We start from the raw sequence: 21405 nt of genomic DNA, 5'->3' as shown, positions 1-21405 counted from the left end.
AGATCATGTCCTAATCTGGCAGAGGTCTCTGTGATATCTCACTTTCCAAGCCAGAAAGTATGATTAGAGAATCCCTGTTAATTAAAGATGTGGTTATTTAATGATTCAATTAAAATCTATGAGAGTTGAGGGCGCTGATGGCCCTTATGGGTGGAGTCATGGAATTTGCCATGGAGTTTATCCCATGCTGCAGAATAGTATCTCAGAATCTATCTGCCTGACAACAGGATACTTCACGTAGTGTGAATCGTGTGTTTCAGTGGGCTAGCCCCACTGAAAACAAGGCGTTAGCTTCAATAAAAATGTTTCTTGTTCTTATCGTTGCAAAGTTAACCTTTCAAATGTGACCCAATGCAAACCAAGGCTGCATTGATTTAATAGACTCAAAGAAATGTAGGGCTGGAAAAGACCTCAAGAGGTCATTTAGTTCAGTCCCCTACACTGAGGCAGGACCTAGTAGACCTAGATCAGGGGTCGGCAACCTATGGCACATGTGCCAAAGACGGTACGCGAGCCGATTTTTAATGGCACGGTGTTGCCTGCCGGATCCCAGCTGCCAGCCTCGCTCAGCCCGCTGCCGAACACAGGCCAGGGCCCCGGCAGGCAGCAGCATGCCATTAAAAATCCTGTCCACCCTGGCCCGCTCTTCTGCGCCTCCCACCCTGGGCCGCTCTTCTGCGACCCCCACCCCCACCCCCGAGCAGGGTGAAGAAGCTTGGTCCTGCCAGCTGCTGCTGCAGGGCAGGCAAGCTCCCCCCTCCCCCGCCTCTTCCCCCAGCATGCTGCATTCCTGCCCCTCCTCCTCTCCCTGCCGCCGATCAGCTGATGGCCCTCGCATGGGAGGGGGAGAAGCAGAGCTGCAGCACACTCGCTGCTCTGGGGAGGAGGCGGAGAAGAGGTGGGGATGGTGCCTTGGGGAAGGGGGGTGGAGTCAGGGCATATCCCCTCCAGCCCCCTGCCGTGAGCCGCTCTGGGCAGGGGGCTGGGAGCACTCCCACAACCCCAGCCCACACCCCCAGCTCTCTGCCCTGACCCCTACACCCCCCCACACACACTCCCAGCCCCATGCCCTGAGCCCTGCATCTCCCTCACACACTCCCGGCCCTCTGCCCTGACCACTGCACCCCCCACACACCCCAGCCCTGACTCCAGTACCCCATACATACCCAGCCCTCCCACACCCCATGCCCTGACTCCTGCACTGCCCACACATACCCAGCCCCCTCACACCCGATGTCCTGATTCTTGCACCCCACACATTCCCACCCCCACCCTGAGCACCAAACAGGAACTCCTGCACTCCCCGCCCCACATTCCCACCTGCACCCCTCACACCAAATGGGAACTCCTCAGGTAAGCACTCTACACCCAAACCTCTTGCCCCAACCCTGAGCCCCCTCCCTCATTCTAGCTCCTGACCAGACCCTGCACCCCAACCCCCAGCCTGCTCCTCCACCCCCAGCCCTGTGCTCAGTGAACTCACCCTCAGCTCAGTGCAGAGAGAGAGAGGAAGAGAATGGGTTGGAACCAGTGAGAAGGTAGGTATCCACTCTATGTGGGCAGGGCCAGGATCCCAGACCGGCAGCGGGCTGAGCGGGGCTGGCAGCCGGGACCCTGGCTGGCAGGAGCAGGCGGACGGAACCCCAGATTGGCAGTGGGCTGAGTGGCAGCGGGCTGAGCTGCTCAGCCCACTGCCGGTCTGGGGTCCCAGCCGCTGGCCCCGCTCAGCCCACTGCCGGTCTGGGGTTCTGGCTGCCAGCCCCTTGCCAGCCGGGGTCCTGGCCGCAGGCCCCACTCAGCCTGCTGCCGGCCTAGGTGAATGGAACCCTAGGCTGGCAGCGGGCTGAGCGGGCCGGCGGCATAAGATCAGCATTTTAATTTAATTTTAAATGAAGCTTCTTAAACATTTTGAAAACCTTGTTTACGTACGACAATAGTTTAGTTTTATATTATATATAGACTTATAGAGAGAGACCTTCTAAAAAACATTAAAATGGATTATTGGCAAGCGAAACCTTAAATTCAAGTGAATAAATGGAGACTCGGCACACCACTTCTGAAAGGTTGCTGACCCCTGACCTAGATCATCCAGACAGATGTGTGCGTAATCTGTTCTTAAATACTTCCAACATCAGGAATTCCACAAACTCCCTTTGAAGCTATTCCAGTACTTAACTATCCTTATAATTAGAAAGTTTTTCCTAATATCTCACCTAAACTTCCCTTGCTACAGATTAAGACCATTACTTCTTGTCAGACCTTTAGTGGACATGGAAAACAATTGATCACCATCCTTTTTAGAACAGCCCTTAATAAACCTAAAGACTGTTATCAGGTCCTCACTTAGTCTTCTTTTCTCAAGACTAAACATGCCCAGTTTTTCTAACCTTTCCTCACAGGTTTTCAATACCTTTTATCATTTTTGCTGAGCTCCTCTTGACTCTCTCCAATTTGTCCACATCTTTCTTTATGTGTGTGACCCAGAAGTGGACACTTCATGCAACACTTGTGTTAATATACTCTAGAATGATTTTGCAACTGCATCACATTGTTGGCTCATATTCAATTTGTGATTCACTATAACCCCCAGATCCTTTTCTGCAGTACTCCTGCCTATTCCCCACTTTGTATTTGTGAATTTGATTTTTCCTTCTTAAGAGTAATACTTGGCACTTTTCTTTACTGAATTTCATCTTGCTGATTTTGGAACATTTCTCCAAGGTGTTATGGTCATCTTGAATTCTAATCCTGTCCTCTAAAGTGCTTGCAGCCACTCCTAGCTTGGTAGCCGCAAATTTTAAAAGCATATTCTCCATTCCATTATCCAACTTATTAATTAAAATATTGACTAGTACCAGACCTAAGACAGACCTCTGTGGGACCCCACTAGATATAGCCTCCCAGTCCGACGGCAAACCATTGATAGTTGATCTTTGAGTATGGTTTTTTTTCAACCAGTTGTGTACCCACGTTACAGTAATTTCATCTAGACCACATTTCCCACTTCCCTGACCTTATCTACACTAGGAAGTTCTGTAGCCATATTTCAGCACGAGTGTGTCTGCATGGTGCTACTCACTGTGTAAGCTCTAACACTGACTGGACAAAAATGATTTACATAGGCAGAATTAGGTGGTATGGAAGTAAAATGCCTGTACCAATCTATTCTACAGCTTTCCTCTTCACAAGATAGTAAAACGTTTGCACCCAGTCTCCACTACAGTTTATACTATGACCCAGTAGTAAAAACTCAAGCCAACTCAAGGACTGAGTTAACACCATCATTTAGACCTGTGCAGCTGTAGCAGCACTGAAAAAAAAAAAGAAGTTGGTTTCCTGGTGTAGATATACTCTCTGAATCTGTAGACAGCCTGATACAATAGTTCTTTGCGAAATGTGAGCCGCTTCCATTCATCTCAAGAGGGTGTTAACCCAAAGATGTTACATGGCCAGACAGTTAACTATTTTGCTGCTGAATACTTTTGCAGAAACATCCCGCTAATGTGTTTATGGCATAATTCCAAACCATTTCCCATACCTTTATAGTGTCAAAAGCTCTAACTCTCCTTACCCAGCTTTCACAACCTTCATTCCATGGCAATTTCTGTGGTTTAGTTATGTGTTGTCAATTACTGAATGTGCTTGAATGTGTTGAAGAATTTCCATTGAGCTTTTGTCAGTAAATATCTGCTCACACTGTAAATTGGAAAGAAATTGTATAAGTCTTGACAGTTGTTGTACAGTCATTATGTGGCTTATCAGTATGCCTGTGAAGCAATTAGAAAATGGAAATGATGTGCTTATATGTATTATGTATCCTAGCATAACAGTGTTAACCAAATATAGATGTGCAAGACCTTAACAGGAAGGCCAGTACAAACATATCACTTGTGAAAAATAGTCTACTTTGTGGCTCTAAATATATGCTTCTTCAAAAGCAGGTTATAGATATAGCAGGGGTACCAGTTCCCCACCATCTCAGCATCTTGTTGGGTTATAGTGGGTATTAAGTGGGTTGAAGGAATAGTGACATGACAAGGTTCTCTCTTTAAAAGGGACTTTTATATTAGAGTACAGTTGAATAAAGACAGCATCTATGTAAACAGCTATTTCCTTTCATTGTGATACTTTGCATTTCCTTTGCTATTATTGCTAATTATGTAAGATAGTTGTTCTAAAAGGTCTTTCTCCCTCAAAGCCCACTTTTCTCTTTCCCCTTTATCCTGCAGTTAAGTCATAATCCTGTGCTCGCAACATACAGATTCTGCTTCACACGTCCCATGGGTTGTAGAAACCATAATAAATAAATAATTTCGACTCTTATGAAAAAAGAACTTGACTGTGTCTTTTAAATAAGATTTTTTTTAAATTAAAATCCTTTTAATAACCCTCATTTTACTGTACATTGTAGGAATTGGATTTTCTTTTGGAAGATTCTCTGAGGAGAGACATTTCATACTGGCTATAAACTGGGCAATGTGTTTGAAAAGACAGTTTTAATTACAGGTTTCAGAGTAACAGCCGTGTTAGTCTGTATTCGCAAAAAGAAAAGGAGTACTTGTGGCACCTTAGAGACTAACCAATTTATTTGAGCATGAGCTTTCGTGAGCTACAGCTCACTTCATCAGATGCATACTGTCTAGGTCCTGCATTAGGTCCTGTGATGGTGTCCCCTGAATATCTAATAACATCAGCCACACTATCAGAGGCTCGTTCACCTGCACATCCACCAATGTGATTTATGCCATCATGTGCCAGCAATGCCCCTCTGCCATGTACATTGGTCAAACTGGACAGTCTCTACGTAAAAGAATAAATGGACACAAATCAGATGTCAAGAGTTATAACATTCATAAACCAGTCGGAGAACACTTCAATCTCTCTGGTCACGCAATCACAGACATGAAGGTCGCTATCTTAAAACAAAAAAACTTCAAATCCAGACTCCAGCGAGAAACTGCTGAATTGGAATTCATTTGCAAATTGGATACTATTAATTTAGGCTTAAATAGAGACTGGGAGTGGCTAAGTCATTATGCAAGGTAGCCTATTTCCTCTTGTTTTTTCCTACCCCCCCCCCAGATGTTCTGGTTTAACTTGGATTTAAACTTGGAGAGTGGTCAGTTTGGATGAGCTATTACCAGCAGGAGAGTGAGTTTGTGTGTGTATGGGGGTGGGTTTTTGGAGGGGGGTGAGGGAGTGAGAGAACCTGGATTTGTGCAGGAAATGGCCTAACTTGATTATCATGCACATTGTGTAAAGAGTTGTCACTTTGGATGGGCTATCACCAGCAGGAGAGTGATTTTGTGTGGGGGGGTGGAGGGTGAGAAAACCTGGATTTGTGCTGGAAATGGCCTAACCTGAAGATTACTTTAGATAAGCTATTACCAGCAGGACAGTGGGGTGGGAGGAGGTATTGTTTCATATTCTCTGTGTATATATAAAGTCTGCTGCAGTTTCCATGGTATGCATCTGATGAAGTGAGCTGTAGCTCACGAAAGCTCATGCTCAAATAAATTGGTTAGTCTCTAAGGTGCCACAAGTACTCCTTTTTTTTTAATTACAGTTGGTGTTTTTCCTGAGCCTAGCATGGCCTACATGCTGGTGAAAGGGGATATAATTTGGGAAGACAACAGTGTGGGAGGCCAATGTCACAGATTGTAAAGCTGTTTCCATCCTGTTTAAACATTAGGATAAGAACTCTTAAGAAATAGGGTAATGTTTGCCCAGCATAAGTTAAAAGCTGTGTAAGCGTGATAGCTACTGAATTCATACTCTTAAGTTTTAACGTATGATAATCACCTAATAACGTATTGATTTTTGTTGCTAATAAATTGCTGGATGGCATGTGAACAGCTCTGGAGACAGGAAGAGATTAAAAGAAGAAAAAATTGCCTATCGGAAGATCAAATTTATGACTAATGGGGTTGCCACCAGCAGGATTCTCAGAAGGGAAGAAGTGCCATGTTCTTAATTAAGCCTTATTTTCAGAGAGGGAATTAAGATTTTAGACCTAGCAAAGAGTGTTCTCCACCATATTGGATTCAGAATTCTGCACTGAACAAAACAGCTGCAGCTTAATGTTAAGGCTGACATTGTGGTTGTTCAGATACACCTACATATGAGGCTATATAAATTGAACAATTGATGTTTTTAAATTGTCTGTTATTTTTGGCTATTTATAATCTCAATACATGAACAATAGGTGCTCAATATACTCCAACCGTTTTAAGAACTAGCAGCCATATTTTGCTTCCATTTGTGCTCAGAGAACTCCAGTTAAGATGTTCCAGTGTAACAGAGCAAAATTTGTTCTTTGATTTATCATATCAACTTTCATGGTTTGTACTTGAGCTAAAGTTTACACTGCAAAAGAGAATGTTAGGGAGCAGACACTTTCATAACTCTGTGAGCCTGAACTGCCTATGCAGTTGCTGTGCTTAGATACGATAACTGATTAATTGTGCTTGCTAGGACATAGGAAAGCAATTGTAGTTCTGTAACTGCATATGCAACTAAGGCATCATCAGTTATAAACTAATAACCCTAATCAGTACATTAAAAAAAATTACACTTGTATAATTTTTATAATGGACAAAAAGTAAAACCCCCAACATTGTACGGCCTAAAATAAAAAAGTTATCCTCTTCTCCTTTTTATCTTGTAGATAACACATTTGTAAATACTAACCAATACACTCCCCAGTTGTTACAAACCTATTTACTGCTATACTCGTCGTTTCCAAGCTCAACAAGCTAATAGAAGTTAAAACCACAAGTGCCTACCTTCACTAGGATGTTAACATGGGTTTATTTAACTGTGGTAAAAATATACCGTTTTTCCTAGTGAAGCCACAGGCTTAGCCAAGGTAAAGAATAAAGGTCTGCAACCTGGGAGTGTTCACACTAGCCTTTACAAAGGTGTTAGCTATCTTAAGTTAATTAGCAATCAATTAACTCTAGGCAAAAAAACTATTGCAGGCAGGACCATATCAAATTATATGACAAGAATGAAGAGACTGAAAACTAAAGCTATGTGTACATAAGCACTTTGTCAGCAAAACTTTTGTCGGTCATGGGTGTCACCCTGCATGCCTCCCACCCCGCATGCATTGCCCCTGCACTGGGGTGTGAAAAGAATTCTTCCGCTGACCTAGCTCAGTGGTCTTCAAACTTTTTTTCCCAGGACCCAGTTGAAGAAAATTCTTGATGCCCATGACCCAACAGAGCTGGGGATGAGGGGTTTGGGGTGTGGAAGGCGCTCAGGGCTGGGGCAGAGGGTTGGGGTGCAGGGGTGAGGGCTGCAGGGTGGGGCTGGGAATGAGGGGTTCAAGGTGTGGGAGGGGGCTCTAGTCTGGGGCAGGGGGTTGAGGTGCTGGACGGAGTCAGGGCTCTGGGCTGCGGGTGCAGGCTCTGGGGTAGGGCCAGGGATAAGGGGTTTGGAGTGCAGGAGGGGCCCCAGGTTTGGGGTGGGGCTCAGAGCTGGGGTTGGGATGCAGGAGGGGGTCAGGGCTCTGGGCTGGGGGTGCAGGCTCTGGGGTGGGGCTGGGAATGAGGGCTTTGGGGTGCAGGAAGGCATTCCAGGTTTTAGGGTGGGGCTCAGGGCTGGGGCAGGGAATTGGGGCTTGGGGTTGAGGCGCAGACTTACCTCCGGCGGCTCCCGGTCAGCAGCGCAGCGGGGGTGCTAAGGCAGGCTTCCCGCCTGTCCTGGTACCGCAGACCGCACTGCACCCTGGAAGCAGCCAGCAGCAAGTCTGGCTCCTAGGCGAAGGCACGCAAGCATCAACCCCCCTCAGAAAGAAATGGAGTACTTGTGGCACCTTAGAGACTAACACATTTATTTGAGCATAAGCTTTTGTGAGCTACAGCTCACTTCATCAGATGCATGTAGTGGAATATACAGTGGGGAGATTTTGTATACACAGAGAACATGAAACAATAGGTGGTACCATACACACTGTAAGGGGAGTGATCAGGTAAGGTGAGCTATTACCGGCGGGGCGGGACACCTTTTGTAGTGATAAGCAAGGTGGGCCATTTCCAGCAATTGACAAGAATGTGTGAGGAACAGTTGTGGGGGTGGAATAAACATGGGGAAATAGTTTTACTTTGTGTAATGACACATCCACTCCCAGTCTCTATTCAAGCCTAAGTTAATTGTATTCAGTTTGCAAATTAATTCCAATTCAGCAGTCTCTCGTTGGAGTCTGTTTTTGAAGTTTTTTTGTTGAAGAATTGCCACTTTTAGGTCTGTAATTGAGTGATCAAAGAGATTGAAGTGTTCTCCGACTGGTTTTTGAATGTTATAATTCTTGACATCTGATTTGTGTCCATTTATTCTTTTACGTAGAGACTGTCCAGTTTGGCCAATGTACATGGCAGAGGGGCATTGTTGGCACACGATGGCATATATCACCTTGGTAGATGTGCAGGTGAACGAGCCTCTGATAGTGTGGCTGATGTGATTAGGCCCTAAGATGGTGTCCCCTGAATAGATATGTGGACACAGTTGGCAACGGGCTTCATTGCAAGGCTAGGTTCCTGGGTTAGTGGTTCTGTTGTGTGGTGTGTGGTTGATGGTGAGTATTTGCTTCAGGTTGGGGGGCTGTCTGTAAGCAAGGACTGGCCTGTCTCCCAAGATCTGTGAGAGTGATGGGTTGTCCTTCAGGATAGGTTGTAGATTCTTGATGATACGTTGGAGAGGTTTTAGCTGGGGGCTGAAGGTGATGGCTAGTGGCGTTCTGTTATTTTCTAAGGTGCTACAAGTACTCCTTTTCTTTTTGCGGATACAGACTAACATGGCTGCTACTCCGAAACCCCCCTCAGTTCCCATTGGCTGGGAACTGGAGCCGGTGCTCGGAGCGGGGGCAGCATGCGAAGCACCGTGGCCCCCGCTGCCTAGAAGCCAGATCCGCTGCTTGCCGCTTCCGGGGCGTAGCGCAGTGTTGGAAAAGGTAGGCACTAGCCTACTAGCGGTGCTGACCAGAGCACGGCAACCCAATAGTGGGTCACAACCCACAGTTTGAAAAACACTGACCTAGCTAATGCCTCTTGGGGAGGTGGATTACCTACGCAGATGGGAGAATCCCTCCCGTCCGCATAGGTTGTGTCTACACTGAAGTGCTGTGCCAATGTAGCGTTATGCGTAGACATACCCTAAGAGCTAAATTCACATACTTGGAGTCTGTCAAGCCATTCTCCAGCAAAACCAGGTAAGGACAGAGTTCATATTTCTGACATTTCTAAGATTAAAAGACCAACAGATGTGCACACAAAAAAGTTCTCTCTTTCGATAAAAACTTTTCAGGCCTTTGTATACCTCATAAATAAGCAAGAAAGGGCATAAGCTCCGTTTTTAATAAAATCCTTTGCAGATCACCTGTAGAACGGCTTTTTAAAGCTTGTACTGTGATTGGAGTTTCAGCTGGACAGTCATAGTTGGGAGTCTAATGGAATTTCAGTTTTAGTGGATAGAAGGAGAACTCCCAGAGTCAAGTTAAAAGTATACTAAAATAGTATGTACTCAGAACCTCACAGTGGAGCCTTGAATGATTAAAATGCAGCTAATAAGCTGCTTACTTTGACAAGCTAATAGAACTGAAAAAGTGCAAGTCAGTTGCTTAACTTTAAAGGTGATCTGCAAAGGGGAAAAAATTATTGGATTTGTGCTCTTTACTTTTCTTTTGCTTCTTTATGATTTATAAAGAAGGCCTAAAAGGGTGTGTGTCTCTCTCTCTCTCTTTTTTTTTTTCCTGGTTGTTGTTTTGTTTGTGTTTTAATATTAGAAATTCAGGTCTAAACTGTCTTGAAACATCGGTCATGACTGGAGAACTAGTGAAATGATGACATCGTAAGAGCCAAAAGAGTAAAAGATGAGCAATTGAGAGTAGAAGAATAGTCAATTTTTTGGGGGGGTGGGAGTGTTGTGTGTGAACAGTTTGTACAACTTCAGTGTCTAACTTGAATTTTGGAGAAAGAAAGCTGTGATGGGGTGTGCTCTCCAAACGGCCCTGAGAGAGTAGAATTAGGCCAGGAAGGTGCAATCGGCCAATTAAGCTGCAAATAGGGGAGATTTAGGCTGTGTGGAGGGCACTAACTAGAAGGTAGCTCACCTGTGAGGGAACAAGTAGTGATTCCATAAAATCAGGCGGCTAGCAACAGTGTAAGGCTACATGGAGGAAGCCTGCCGTGCAGTCTGTCTCTCTGAGGAACCTCTGAGAAAGCGTTTACCTAGCAGGCCTAAGGGAGAAGGATCTCAGTAGGAAGGCTAGAAAGTGAAAAGCTTTGGGAAGGTTGGCAGGAAGTATTCTGGGGAAGAGGGTGGTAAGGTAGGTCTAGCCATACACTTTAACTGCTTGCTGTAGGGCCCTGGACCAGAACCCAGAGTAGAGGGCCATCTTGGATTCCCCTACCATCCACTGTAGAGTGGTATTGCTAGGGGCAGTGAATAGGAAGACTGAGGGCTTGTCTACACTACCTGCTGGATCGGTGGGCAGCGATCGATCCATCGGGGGTCAAATTATCGCATCTAGTATAGATGCAATATATTGAGCACTCTCCCATTGAGTCTGGTACTCCACCAGAATGAGAAGTGCAAGTGGAGTCGACGGGAGAGCGTCAGCTATCGACTTACCGCAGTGAAGACTTAGATCGACCCTGTGCGGTAGTGTAGACAAGCCCTGAGGGAGGGACCTAGGGCATCAGGCATGAGGACTGATGCTGCTGGCGCAGAAAGACTTGAAAAGACTCCCCTTGCAGGGGACATGACTGATCTGGCTGGAGGGCTGAGTCATAAAGCAGCTGTACTGTGACTTTGTGAGTGGGAGGAGAGCTGTGTGTTGAAAGACCAGAAAGGGGATGCTGAACTAGGTGAAGCTAATTGCCAGAAGGAGACTCCACCCAGTGGTGAGCAGAGCACACCCTGATAGAAGCCTTTGGTAGAGATTCCACACCCTCATCCCATCAATAAAGGTCACCTTTTAGATAACATGTGGGTTTGCTATTTGGCTGTGTAAACTTTTCAAAGTTTGCGGATATATGACTCTGAGGGCCCCATGAGATCCCGCTAGAATAGAAAAGGAAAAAGAGATCTGACGCTACTGTTATTTCTAAGCTAAAAAGCAGGCAAATATGCTATGAAGCTTTCAGGATTTCTTTATATCTCCTAAAAAGGCCAAAAAAAGGGCATATCCAATTTAAAAAAAAAAAAAATCCTCTGCAGACTGTTGAAGTGTAAACAAGATACAATAAAATACTACTTCTACTAAACTCTGTTCATACCCTGATAGCTTCCCCTACCTACCCCTGACAGTTGCATATAAACTAGCTACAGTTTCTGTCTCTTCATTTTTGAATCTGTGGTTCAGTAGAGAGCAGTGTTCTGTGCAGACCTGTACTTATATCACTGGGATTTAGTGTTTAATTCTAGAAACACTGGAATATGATTTTGGGAGAGGGGGTTGATGCCTGTTTAAAAAGAATCCCCTTTCTTAATCAAAAAGTGATTTATGAGTCACAGGTTACTAAGCAAGATCTGAAAACTTGCAAGATAGGAGGGGAAAACAGTTGATCCTGTTAGGACCAGAAAAAAAAAAAAAAGTCAGTATTTCAATGTATTCTCTAGGCGACAACCTGAAGCAAATACTCACCAGCAACCACAGAACAAAAATGGTAACCCAGGAACCTAGCCTTGCAACAAAGCCCATTGCCAACTCTGTCCACATATCTGTTCAAGGGACACCATCATAGGACCTAATCACATCAGCCATGCAATCAGAGGCTCATTCACCTGCACATCTACCAATGTTATATATGCCATCATGTGCCAGCAATGCCCCTCTGCCATGTACATTGGCCAAACTGGACAATCTCTATGCAAAAGAATAAATGGACACAAATCAGACATCAAGAATGATAACATTCAAAAACCAGTCGGAGAACACTTCAACCTCCCTGGACACTCAATTTCAGACCTAAAAGTCGCAATTCCCCAACAAAAAAACTTCAGAAACAGACTCCAGTGAGAAACTGCAGAATTGGAATTAATTTTCAAACTAGACACCATTAACTTAGGCTTGAATAAAGACTGGGAGTGGATGGGTCATTACGCAGAGTAATAACTATTTCCCCATGCTAATTTTTCCCCCTACTGTTACTCACACCTTCTTGTCAACTGTTTGAAATGGGCCAGCCTGATGATCACTACAAAAGGTTTTTTTTCTCCTGCTGATAATAGCCCACCTTAATTAATTGGTCTCGTTACAGTTGGTATGGCAACACCCATTTTTTCATGTTCTCTGTGTATATATCTTCCTACTGTATTTTCCACTGCATGCATCAGATGAAGTGGGTTTTAGCCCACGAAAGCTTATGCCCAAATAAATTTGTTAGTCTCTAATGTGCCACAAGTACTCCTAGTTTTTTTTGCTGATACAGACTAACACGGCTACCACTCTGAAACCTATTTTAAGATAAAAAGAAAAGGAGTACTTGTGGCACCTTAGAGGCTAACCAATTTATTTGAGCATAAGCTTTCATGAGCTACAGCTCACTTCATCGGATGCATACTGTGGAAAGTGTAGAAGATCTTTTTATACACACAAAGCATGAAAAAATACCTCCCCCCACCCTACTCTCCTGCTGGTAATAGCTTATCTAAAGTGATCACTCTCCTTACAATGTGTATGATAATCAAGTTGGGCCATTTCCAGCACAAATCCAGGTTTTCTCACCCCACCCCACACACAAACCCACTCTCCTGCTGGTGTGTGTGTGTGTGGGGGGGGGGGGGTGAGAAAACCTGGATTTGTGCTGGAAATGGCCCAACTTGAGTATCATACACATTGTAAGGAGAGTGATCACTTTAGATAAGCTATTACCAGCAGGAGAGTGGGGTGGGGGGAGGTATTTTTTCATGCTTTGTGTGTATAAAAAGATCTTCTACACTTTCCACAGTATGCATCCGATGAAGTGAGCTGTAGCTCACGAAAGCTTATGCTCAAATAAATTGGTTAGTCTCTAAGGTGCCACAAGTACTCCTTTTCTTTTTGCGAATACAGACTAACATGGCTGTTACTCTGAAACCTATTTTAAGATAGTGCATCTGTAAAACATGTGGCATTAAAAACTACACGATGGTATGTATAATGTAGTATAAAGGCTTTACCGGTACTAATGAGTTATGCAAGTCATCCCAAACAAGAGCCATTAATACCATGCTATCAACACACACTTTACTGCATGTATTACAGAGAAACTACTGCAAATGTAAATGTAAGCAATAAGCTTATAATATCCTCAGGGCTTCTAACTGAGAATTAAATAGAATCTTTCAAAAATGAAGGTGTAGGATGGCACAGGGGCAGTTCATCTACCATTGAAAGACAAGTTTTCTATTTACAAGGTGTCATCTGTCAAACATAGGAAACACAACAATTATGAATAAGGCTTTTTGTACATCCAGATGTTGAGATGACATTTATAAATAAGCCTAGCTTCACACACCTTTACTTTGTTACATTTGTAACATAATTATTGGCTATACTGTGGCATTTTGCCATGGTAGGGGGTTGTGTGAAGCATCTCCAGCAGGTGCTTGGTGAGGCAAGGTGCTTCAGGAAGCAAAATTTCATTGGGTGCTCCCCATTCTGCAGGGCAATAAACACATGCTACATTATTCCTTGGGTTGGTACAACTTGCTCCTCAATGGGCTTGTTGTGTGGGCTGGTGCAGACGGGTAATAGGGCCATGGTCCCAGTTTCTCTCCATTCCCCTTTGGGGCAATTTGCATCCCTTGGGGTGCTAGAATTATTCCTTGCACACGGCCTGAATGGCAGGTGAAAATGTACATCCTCCCTGCACACATGTCCTACTATCAGGGACCATTTGGTCCTATAGCTTAGCTGTAATGGAAATGTGTGTACAACTTAAACTATGGCATTTGTTGTTGCAAATGCTACCTGTAAAATAAATAAGATAGAATGCAGCATGCTTTGGGGTCTGGATTTTTGCAGTGGAATTTTAGCAGGTCACTTTTCTGTACAGCTGATAGAATTCTTTGGGTTTCAGATAAAAACTAATTGGACCTAGCAGAATCCAGATGCTGGAGACAGATTTTTGTTGTGGTGCTGCACCATTTTGCAACAAGGTCTAGGATTTTTGATGTATAAGAGCTGCTGCATTTTTTCTCTATGTAGATTATAAACTGGGATGATCCAGGCTCTTCCACTCCTGTTGGACCAGCCCGCATCAGATTCTTTTAAGTGAAAGAGGAATTTAGGGATTTGGAGGCAAAAATTACCAGGATCTGACTGGATCTAGGTGTTGAATCTGGGGTTTTGCACCTGCCATGTTCCAGCATGCATGGGAGCAGGATATTCTCGGTGGCGCCTGAGGCAGCTACAGTTGTTATCTATTTGGGCAGTGGTGCCAACAATTGGCAGGATCCCTCTGGAGCCAGGTGTGGATTTGGGGGGGTTGCAGCAGTCCTGTGCCAGACTCTTATCATTTTTTGGTGCAGGAGAGGCTAGACTTTTCTCAGATACTCAACTTTGGGGCTTTGTGGCCAACATTTTGCTGGGACCCAGCAAGCTCCGGTAACTGGATCCCGGTTTGTGCAGCCCTCCCACTTACAGCTGCATTGAGGTCTCTGGATTGTTCTCCGCCCCCAATGTTTTTGATGGTCTAATTTGGGAGCTTAGGGCCAAAAATGAACCGCACCCAGCTTGTCCCCTGGGCGATCACTGGTGTCTTTCAGCTGGGAGGAAACGCACCTTGCAGGCGGGGGCTGCCGCGTTCTGCACGTTCGGCCTTCGTGCGCTTCGCTGGAACTGGCACGCTCCCAGCCGCTGTCCCCCAGGGATGGAGGCGGCTGTACGGCAGGGAGGAGGAGGAGGAGGCGGGTGAGCCTGCGCGCTCCCGCCGGTACGTGTGCACGCTCCCGCCCGGCGGCTTGTCCTCTGTAGCATCCTGTTGGTGGAACATGGCACTTCCCATTCCCTCGCACGGCTCAAGGGCTGGCAGCAGCATGTGAGCAATGCATGGGGACGGGGGACCGCAGTGCAAATGGCAACGAGCTGGGGAGCCGAGCCGCCAATAGGCAAGAGCAGTTGCGAATCGGTAGCCAGCATGAAAAGGGGTTTGATCCATGCGGATAACCCCGAGAGCAGCGAGAAAGCCCAGGGCAGGAGTGAGGCGCAGCGAGCTGACCCGTCGAGATGCACAGGAGGAGGCGCTTGCCCAGTGAAAGCGGGGGAGCCCAGCGCCAGAGCGCGCTCTCTGAATCTGACCCCTCGCAAGAGGGCTCCTGCTAAAGAACACAGAGGTGGCCAGAGACTAGTGGTACAGTACCTCGTGCCCTGCATGAACTCCTACGGCTTGTGCATAGTAGACAATTTCCTGGGACACAAAACTGGAGACAAAGTCTTGCAAGAAGTCAAAGCTCTGCACCTGAGTGACAAATTCCAGGATGGAGAGCTGGCAAGTCAGAAATCAGGCAGCACTAAGGCTATTCGCGGGGACAAGATATTGTGGGTGGAGGGCAATGAACAAGGATGTGAAAATATAGGCTACCTTCTGTCCAGAATGGATAAACTCATCATGTACGCTGATGGGAAACTTGGGAATTACAAAATTAGAGGAAGACATAAGGTTAGTAACTGCAGTGACAATTACTTGTTTTAAGGTACCCCTACCCCCATTTGTTTCTAGTCTGCGTTAAATGCTCACAACATCTTACATTCAGATTTTCAGCAAGTCCTGGGCACGCTGAGTGTTAGTGGACTTTGTTAAACGAGTCTTTATTTGTACCGTCTCATAAACTAATTACTTTTCATTAGAATACATTTTATAAACGAGTAGAGATTAAATGCTTTACAAGTAACATGGTATCATATTTGATAACTGGAGGGGAATGTGAAAATCTTACAATGCAGTGGTTACAGTAGCTGCAAGATTGCTGGGTTGTTTCTTAAAAGTGAAAATTGAAGCTGTACGTATCAGATTGAATTTATCACATGCAGTGTTACTTCCAGAAACTGACAGAATCCCATGCACTTCATGCCACAACACAAAATAGACCATTAAAGCGTTTTCAGTAAATAACTGGGGAAAGTACAGACGAGGCTCTTAAACAAACTTTTTTAAAACTTCCATTAAATTTTCCTACCCCCCAAAATTGTACCAGGCTGTTCTGATGTTGAAACTGGCATTGCTATTATTTCAGGGGACAATTTAAATGACGGACAGTTTAAAGCAAAAAATGAATGAGATCTTTACTTTTAAACGTCTCATTGAACCATATAAGAGCGTTTGTCACAAGAAGGAGATACTTTTAAAAACTGATTCGGGAATGGGGGATTCTGTCTCCAGATGAATAAGACTTGGGGCAAGTTTGTTTTTAAACTAACTTTAAATCACCTCCTGGTAGTTTGTGTGTCAAGGTGTATGGGTTGAGGGGCGTCTCCCCCTCCCGGAAAAAGATTATAGACCCTGGCAAACTCTTGCCCCAGCCCGTATTATTGAGTTAAGATAATTGCCACGAGCAGTTCGATTAGCACTTAATCTTTCAGCACCATTTGTTTACATTGCCTTGTAGTATGTGACCGTAGTAGCTGTGTACATGTTGAGGGAGAATTCCTCAATGGCGGAGACCACGCCCCCGGGATGGGTGGGTGGAGCCTGCTAAACCACAAGACACACCTCCTTTAGACTCATGGAAATCCCCCCGCCCCCCTCATGCGATTCCAACGGTGAAGCCTTTGAAGGGCTGAACTCGGTGTAACTCGTTGGGGGTTCTGACGGAGGCCACGCCCACTCGACCCACTGATTGGCTAGGTAAGTGCTGAATCGGGTTGGAGGGGGGACGGGGCTCCACCCACGTGCTGATCGCTGCTGAGTAAGAACACATTCTGCACGTAGCAGACGTATTAATCAGAAAGGGGCCATCTGCTGCTTTGGTAAATAAATCGAAAGGAGTTTGCACTTTGCAGGACTCATCAGCTCCAAAAAAGGGGGAGTTCACACACGTGGATCACATACAACCAGATAAAAAAGAACTCCAGAATCAGCAGCCTTCTGGTTAAGCACTTATCTGTCAGCAAAGGTGCGGCTGGTAGGCGGGAGGTGGGGGAGTCAGTTCGGGGTAGTAAGTGCACTCACCGTGCATTTCATTATCTAGTCTGGTAACCCAAAGGCTGGGTGGAACTGGAAATCTCCACTGAGGAGAGACATTGCTGCAGCTAAACTTTCCCACGCTGTCTTCGTACTTAACCTTGCACTCGTTTGCTTCGTAAATTAAAAAGTTGTACCTGCTGGTTGACTCAAGTTACTAGAGCGATTGTTCATCTCCAGCTCTACTAAGCACCGCTTTGGTGCATATTTGACTTAACTCTGGGGGGGGAAACGACCTAGTCAAGATGCCTCTGGGACCTATAATGAGATTAGATCTAGAGAAAATAGCCCTCGACTATATTGTGCCCTGTTTGCATGATATCGGCTTCTGCTATTTGGACAATTTCCTGGGCGAGGTGGTAGGGGACTGTCTGTTGGAGCGAGTGAAACAGATGCACTATAACGGGGAGCTGCAGGATGGTCAACTAGCCGGCCACAACAATGGTATCTCCAAAAGGCATTTGAGAGGAGACCAGATAAAGTGGATCGGAGGCACTGAGGAAGGCTGTGAGGCCATCAACTTTCTCTTGTCGTTGATAGACAGACTGGTGATGTATTGTGGAAGTAGACTGGGCAAGTACTATGTCAAGGAAAGGTCCAAGGTAAGAGAGTGGTTCAGTCACTATCTGGATTTGTAACAGACTCTGGCTTTGTGGTTTTTCCTAAATGTATTTCCGTGTTCTAGTTTTACCACTGAGTTATAAACCCCCTGCAATAGCACCTTACACTTTTAAACTCCTGAACTGTAGATATTACTGCTCCTAGATTTTTCATCCTCCTCCCCAATTTAAGCCACACTGTAGATTTTTCCTGTGAAGCACAGTGTGTGCATTAGCTGCCAGATCTGAAAGTACAGGAAATTGTTTATAAACAGTTCCTGTCAATTGTAAAGGGGAGGAATGAATATGTATGTTAAATAAGAAAGTTTGTAAGTACATGACATACATTGACTATCTTGTCAGATTACTCTCCTTTTACTTCTCCTAAGAGAGTCTGCTTGGTCACTGTAGTATTAATGTTCATTGCTAGGCAGGCGCTTGGCGGCTCGTTATTATAAAACGTAATACATTTAATCTCTAATTTATGCACATGTGTACCAGTAGAGGCCACAGCTGAGTAAATAAACAAATTTACATAGCAATCATTTAATTGTCTAGTGAGGGAAGACCAGAGCCTGGGTCCCAGCATAAAATGTTTTCTGGTATTTGACCCAAAGGAGAAGCTTTGTTTGCTTACAACCCTGTCCACCAGTGCCTTTCTTATAGTGCTAAACACACCTGGAAGGGATGGCAGAAGTGCACCTAAGCACCGACTAATTGATCACAACAGACTAGAGTACTCTAATATGGGCTCTTTTTATCCCATCCCTTTTTGTCTCTAACTTTCAGAGGGGTTTTGAGGTAGATGGCTTTCCCTATCTGAAGGCGGGGAGGGTGATCTACATTTACTTGTGCACGTCGGCTGTTCAAATATGTTTGATTTTATTTGACTGTTTAATACTATCTGATGGATGAAATGTTTCACTCCAACTAGTTTCAATTCAGTGGTCAGGTGTCAACTGTTTCATAACTAAAGAGGGGATATTGTGATTGACTGAACCATTAGTATCGCCATTATAGGTGTGAAGCCTGAAAAGAGAGATCTAGTGCTTTAGTGTTAAGAGCAAGGAGGTATAGTTCTGTGAAAAGGAAGGCATAAACTGCCATTTCAAGTCCCCATTCCCAGTAGAGTTTGAACATTAGTTCATTTAGAGTGGGCTAACTTGGTTTCTCTTCAGTCTGTTTCACTATGGTAGAGTGATCCTGTATGGAATTACAATGGACAAAGTTATTAATTGTTGAAAACTTCCTTGCCTATTGCCTGCAATTTAGGACGCTGCTCGCCTCACTAATGCTGAAAGTGAGGCACTGCATTATTTGGCCACTAGGGGGAAGAAAGGGGAGTTTGTGCTAAAGCTAGAGCCAAACACGAAGGGGGATCACCATAATTTTTACATAATTGCACACACAGACCCTCACTAGATGTAACTTGTAGGGTTAGGGCAAGTTCTTCTGGGACTCACCTTGAGTAGTGGAATTTTTTTTATAACCAATCTGTGGTATTCCGCCAGCCCTCAATGTTTGTGAATCATAGAAGTTATTACTCTTTATGGATAAGGAGTAATAACTGACTTTCATATAGTATCCTACAGAGAGCTCAACCACTTTACAAACAGATGACAAAATATTTGTATACATAGATCTCTTCAACCATGAACATTTTTGGGTAGAAGGTGGCAGACTTTAAACTGTGCATAGAAAAATTACATAACAATTCAGGACTGAAAGGGAGGAATGTGGTATCTGATTTTAAATGCAGGGAGAATTTCAATAGGAAATTAACAAGAACACGCAGGCTAACATCCCTATTCTCAAAAAAAGTGCTGTGGAATTTTTGAGGATCACAGGTAGCCATTGTTCTACATCTCCACTGAAAGATGGCAGCTTCAGTAAGACAGTGCCTGCTTGCACTGTACAAAGTTGTTGATTCAGAGGGAAAGATTTTTTCCCCTTTTGAATTGCCATAATAACTATCACAGCTTCCTGCACTACATGCCTGTTTCTTTGAAGCCTCCCATCCAAAATCAGGCCCATCTGGCTTTGTCTTGTGAGATTGGTGAACTTGGACAACAATTGCAATTATTTTAAATCTAGATATGTTTTGGCTATATACTATATTGCATCCTTTATTAAAAGATGCTTTGAGTTTTTGGATACTCGAAAACCTTCAGTAGCCTCGGCATGAGTGTATGTGTGGGGGGTTTTTTTTGTTGTTTTTTTTTTCTTTTTTTTTTTAAATCAACAGTCTCAGCATTTTTCAGTTTGACACGTTGTTATAATTACTCTTTTAGGAAAACCGGCATTTTGTGGGAGTGGGGTAGATCATGGGAGTGGAAAGGCGAGGGGAGGAAGGGAGGGTCATAGAAGGTGTTTACAAAAAGAAAAGGAGTACTTGTGGCACCTTAGAGACTAACCAATTTATTTGAGCATGAGCTTGCTCATGGTTAGTCTGTAAGGAGCCACAAGTACTCCTTTTCTTTTTGCGAATACAGACTAACACGGCTGTTACTCTAGAAGGTGTTTAACAATCCAGAACAATTTGTGTTGTTTTTGTGTGTGTTTTCCCCCCCTTCCATGTAAAACTTTAGCTATGTGATAAGTATTCTGATTGTGGAAATGAATACAAGTGTCACAAGACTGATAATTATTTAGAAATCTACTCAAACTTTACATTTAGTAAAGTTATAGCATATTCAATTAAACATGAACCTTGAGTATTGATGGAAAGGAATTGATGGAATTGCTTAGGCTATGGGTATGTGTACACTTAAACTGCTTCAACGGCACAGATGCTATAGTGCTTCAGTGTAGGCCCTCCCATCAGCATAGGTAGGCCATTTCCCCAAGAGGTGGGTGACCTAGCATTGTCTAAATCAGGGATTGGGTTGGCATAGTTATGTCTCTCGGGGTGCAGATTTTTCACACCAGCTATGCTGATATAATTTCCATCAGTTCAGGAACGCCACCTCTCTGAATGAAATTAGCTATGCCAGTCTTGGTTTACACTTGGAACAACCCGTTCTTTTAAGGCTTGTCTGCACTGACACTTTACAGCCCTTTACAGGGGTGAAAAAACACCCCCCTGAGCGCAGCAAGTTTTAGCGCTGTAAAGCGCCAGTGTAGACAGTGCCCCAGCACTGGTAGCTACGCCCCTCGTGGAGGTGGTTTTTTTTAGAGCGCTGGGAGAGCTGCGGAAGTGCTTTAACGTTGCCAGCGAGTACAAGCACTCAGCGTAGGCTGTGTCTACACTAGAGGGCTATGCCGATATAGCTGTTCTGGTGTAGTCTGCATAGTGTAGACATACCTGTAGGGCCTGGTCTACACCTGAAACTTAGGTCAACATAGCTGTGACACTTGGGTGTCGACTCAGCAATTTCAATGGAAGATGCTTCCATTGATCTAGCTACTGTTGCTCAGGGAGGTGGAGTTCCTACAGCAATGGAAAAACCCATTCAATTGTTGTAGTCTGCATCTACGCTTTGGGGTTATGCCAGTATAGCGATGGCCCCAAAGCTATCCCACTGTAGTCCAGACATGGCTGTAGTTTTAACGAACTAAATAAAGCTGAGAATCTGGAGCACAAGATTGCTGGTGAGAAGAGGTGTTGGTGCACTATCCTGCCATGCACCCCACAGTTC

At 44.6% G+C, this 21405-nt stretch overlaps 1 protein-coding gene across 2 annotated transcripts in view; it reads left to right on the top strand.

Annotated features, from left to right (window-relative positions):
• Positions 1-17056: 17056 nt before the first annotated feature.
• Positions 17057-21405, top strand: part of EGLN3 (egl-9 family hypoxia inducible factor 3) — a 35300-nt gene continuing 30951 nt past the window's right edge. Inside the window, exon 1 of one of the 2 annotated variants that reach the window (XM_077819021.1) lies at positions 17057-17770. In XM_077819021.1, coding sequence (XP_077675147.1) covers positions 17414-17770 — 357 coding nt within the window. In that variant the 5' untranslated portion in view covers positions 17057-17413. The remainder of the gene's footprint in view (positions 17771-21405) is intronic. The other variant, XM_077819020.1, reaches the window with a different exon arrangement.

The sequence above is a fragment of the Eretmochelys imbricata genome, chromosome 6, assembly GCF_965152235.1.
Source record: "Eretmochelys imbricata isolate rEreImb1 chromosome 6, rEreImb1.hap1, whole genome shotgun sequence".
NCBI classification, from domain to species: Eukaryota; Metazoa; Chordata; order Testudines; family Cheloniidae; genus Eretmochelys; species Eretmochelys imbricata.
This window is presented reverse-complemented; position numbering and strand designations above follow the sequence as displayed.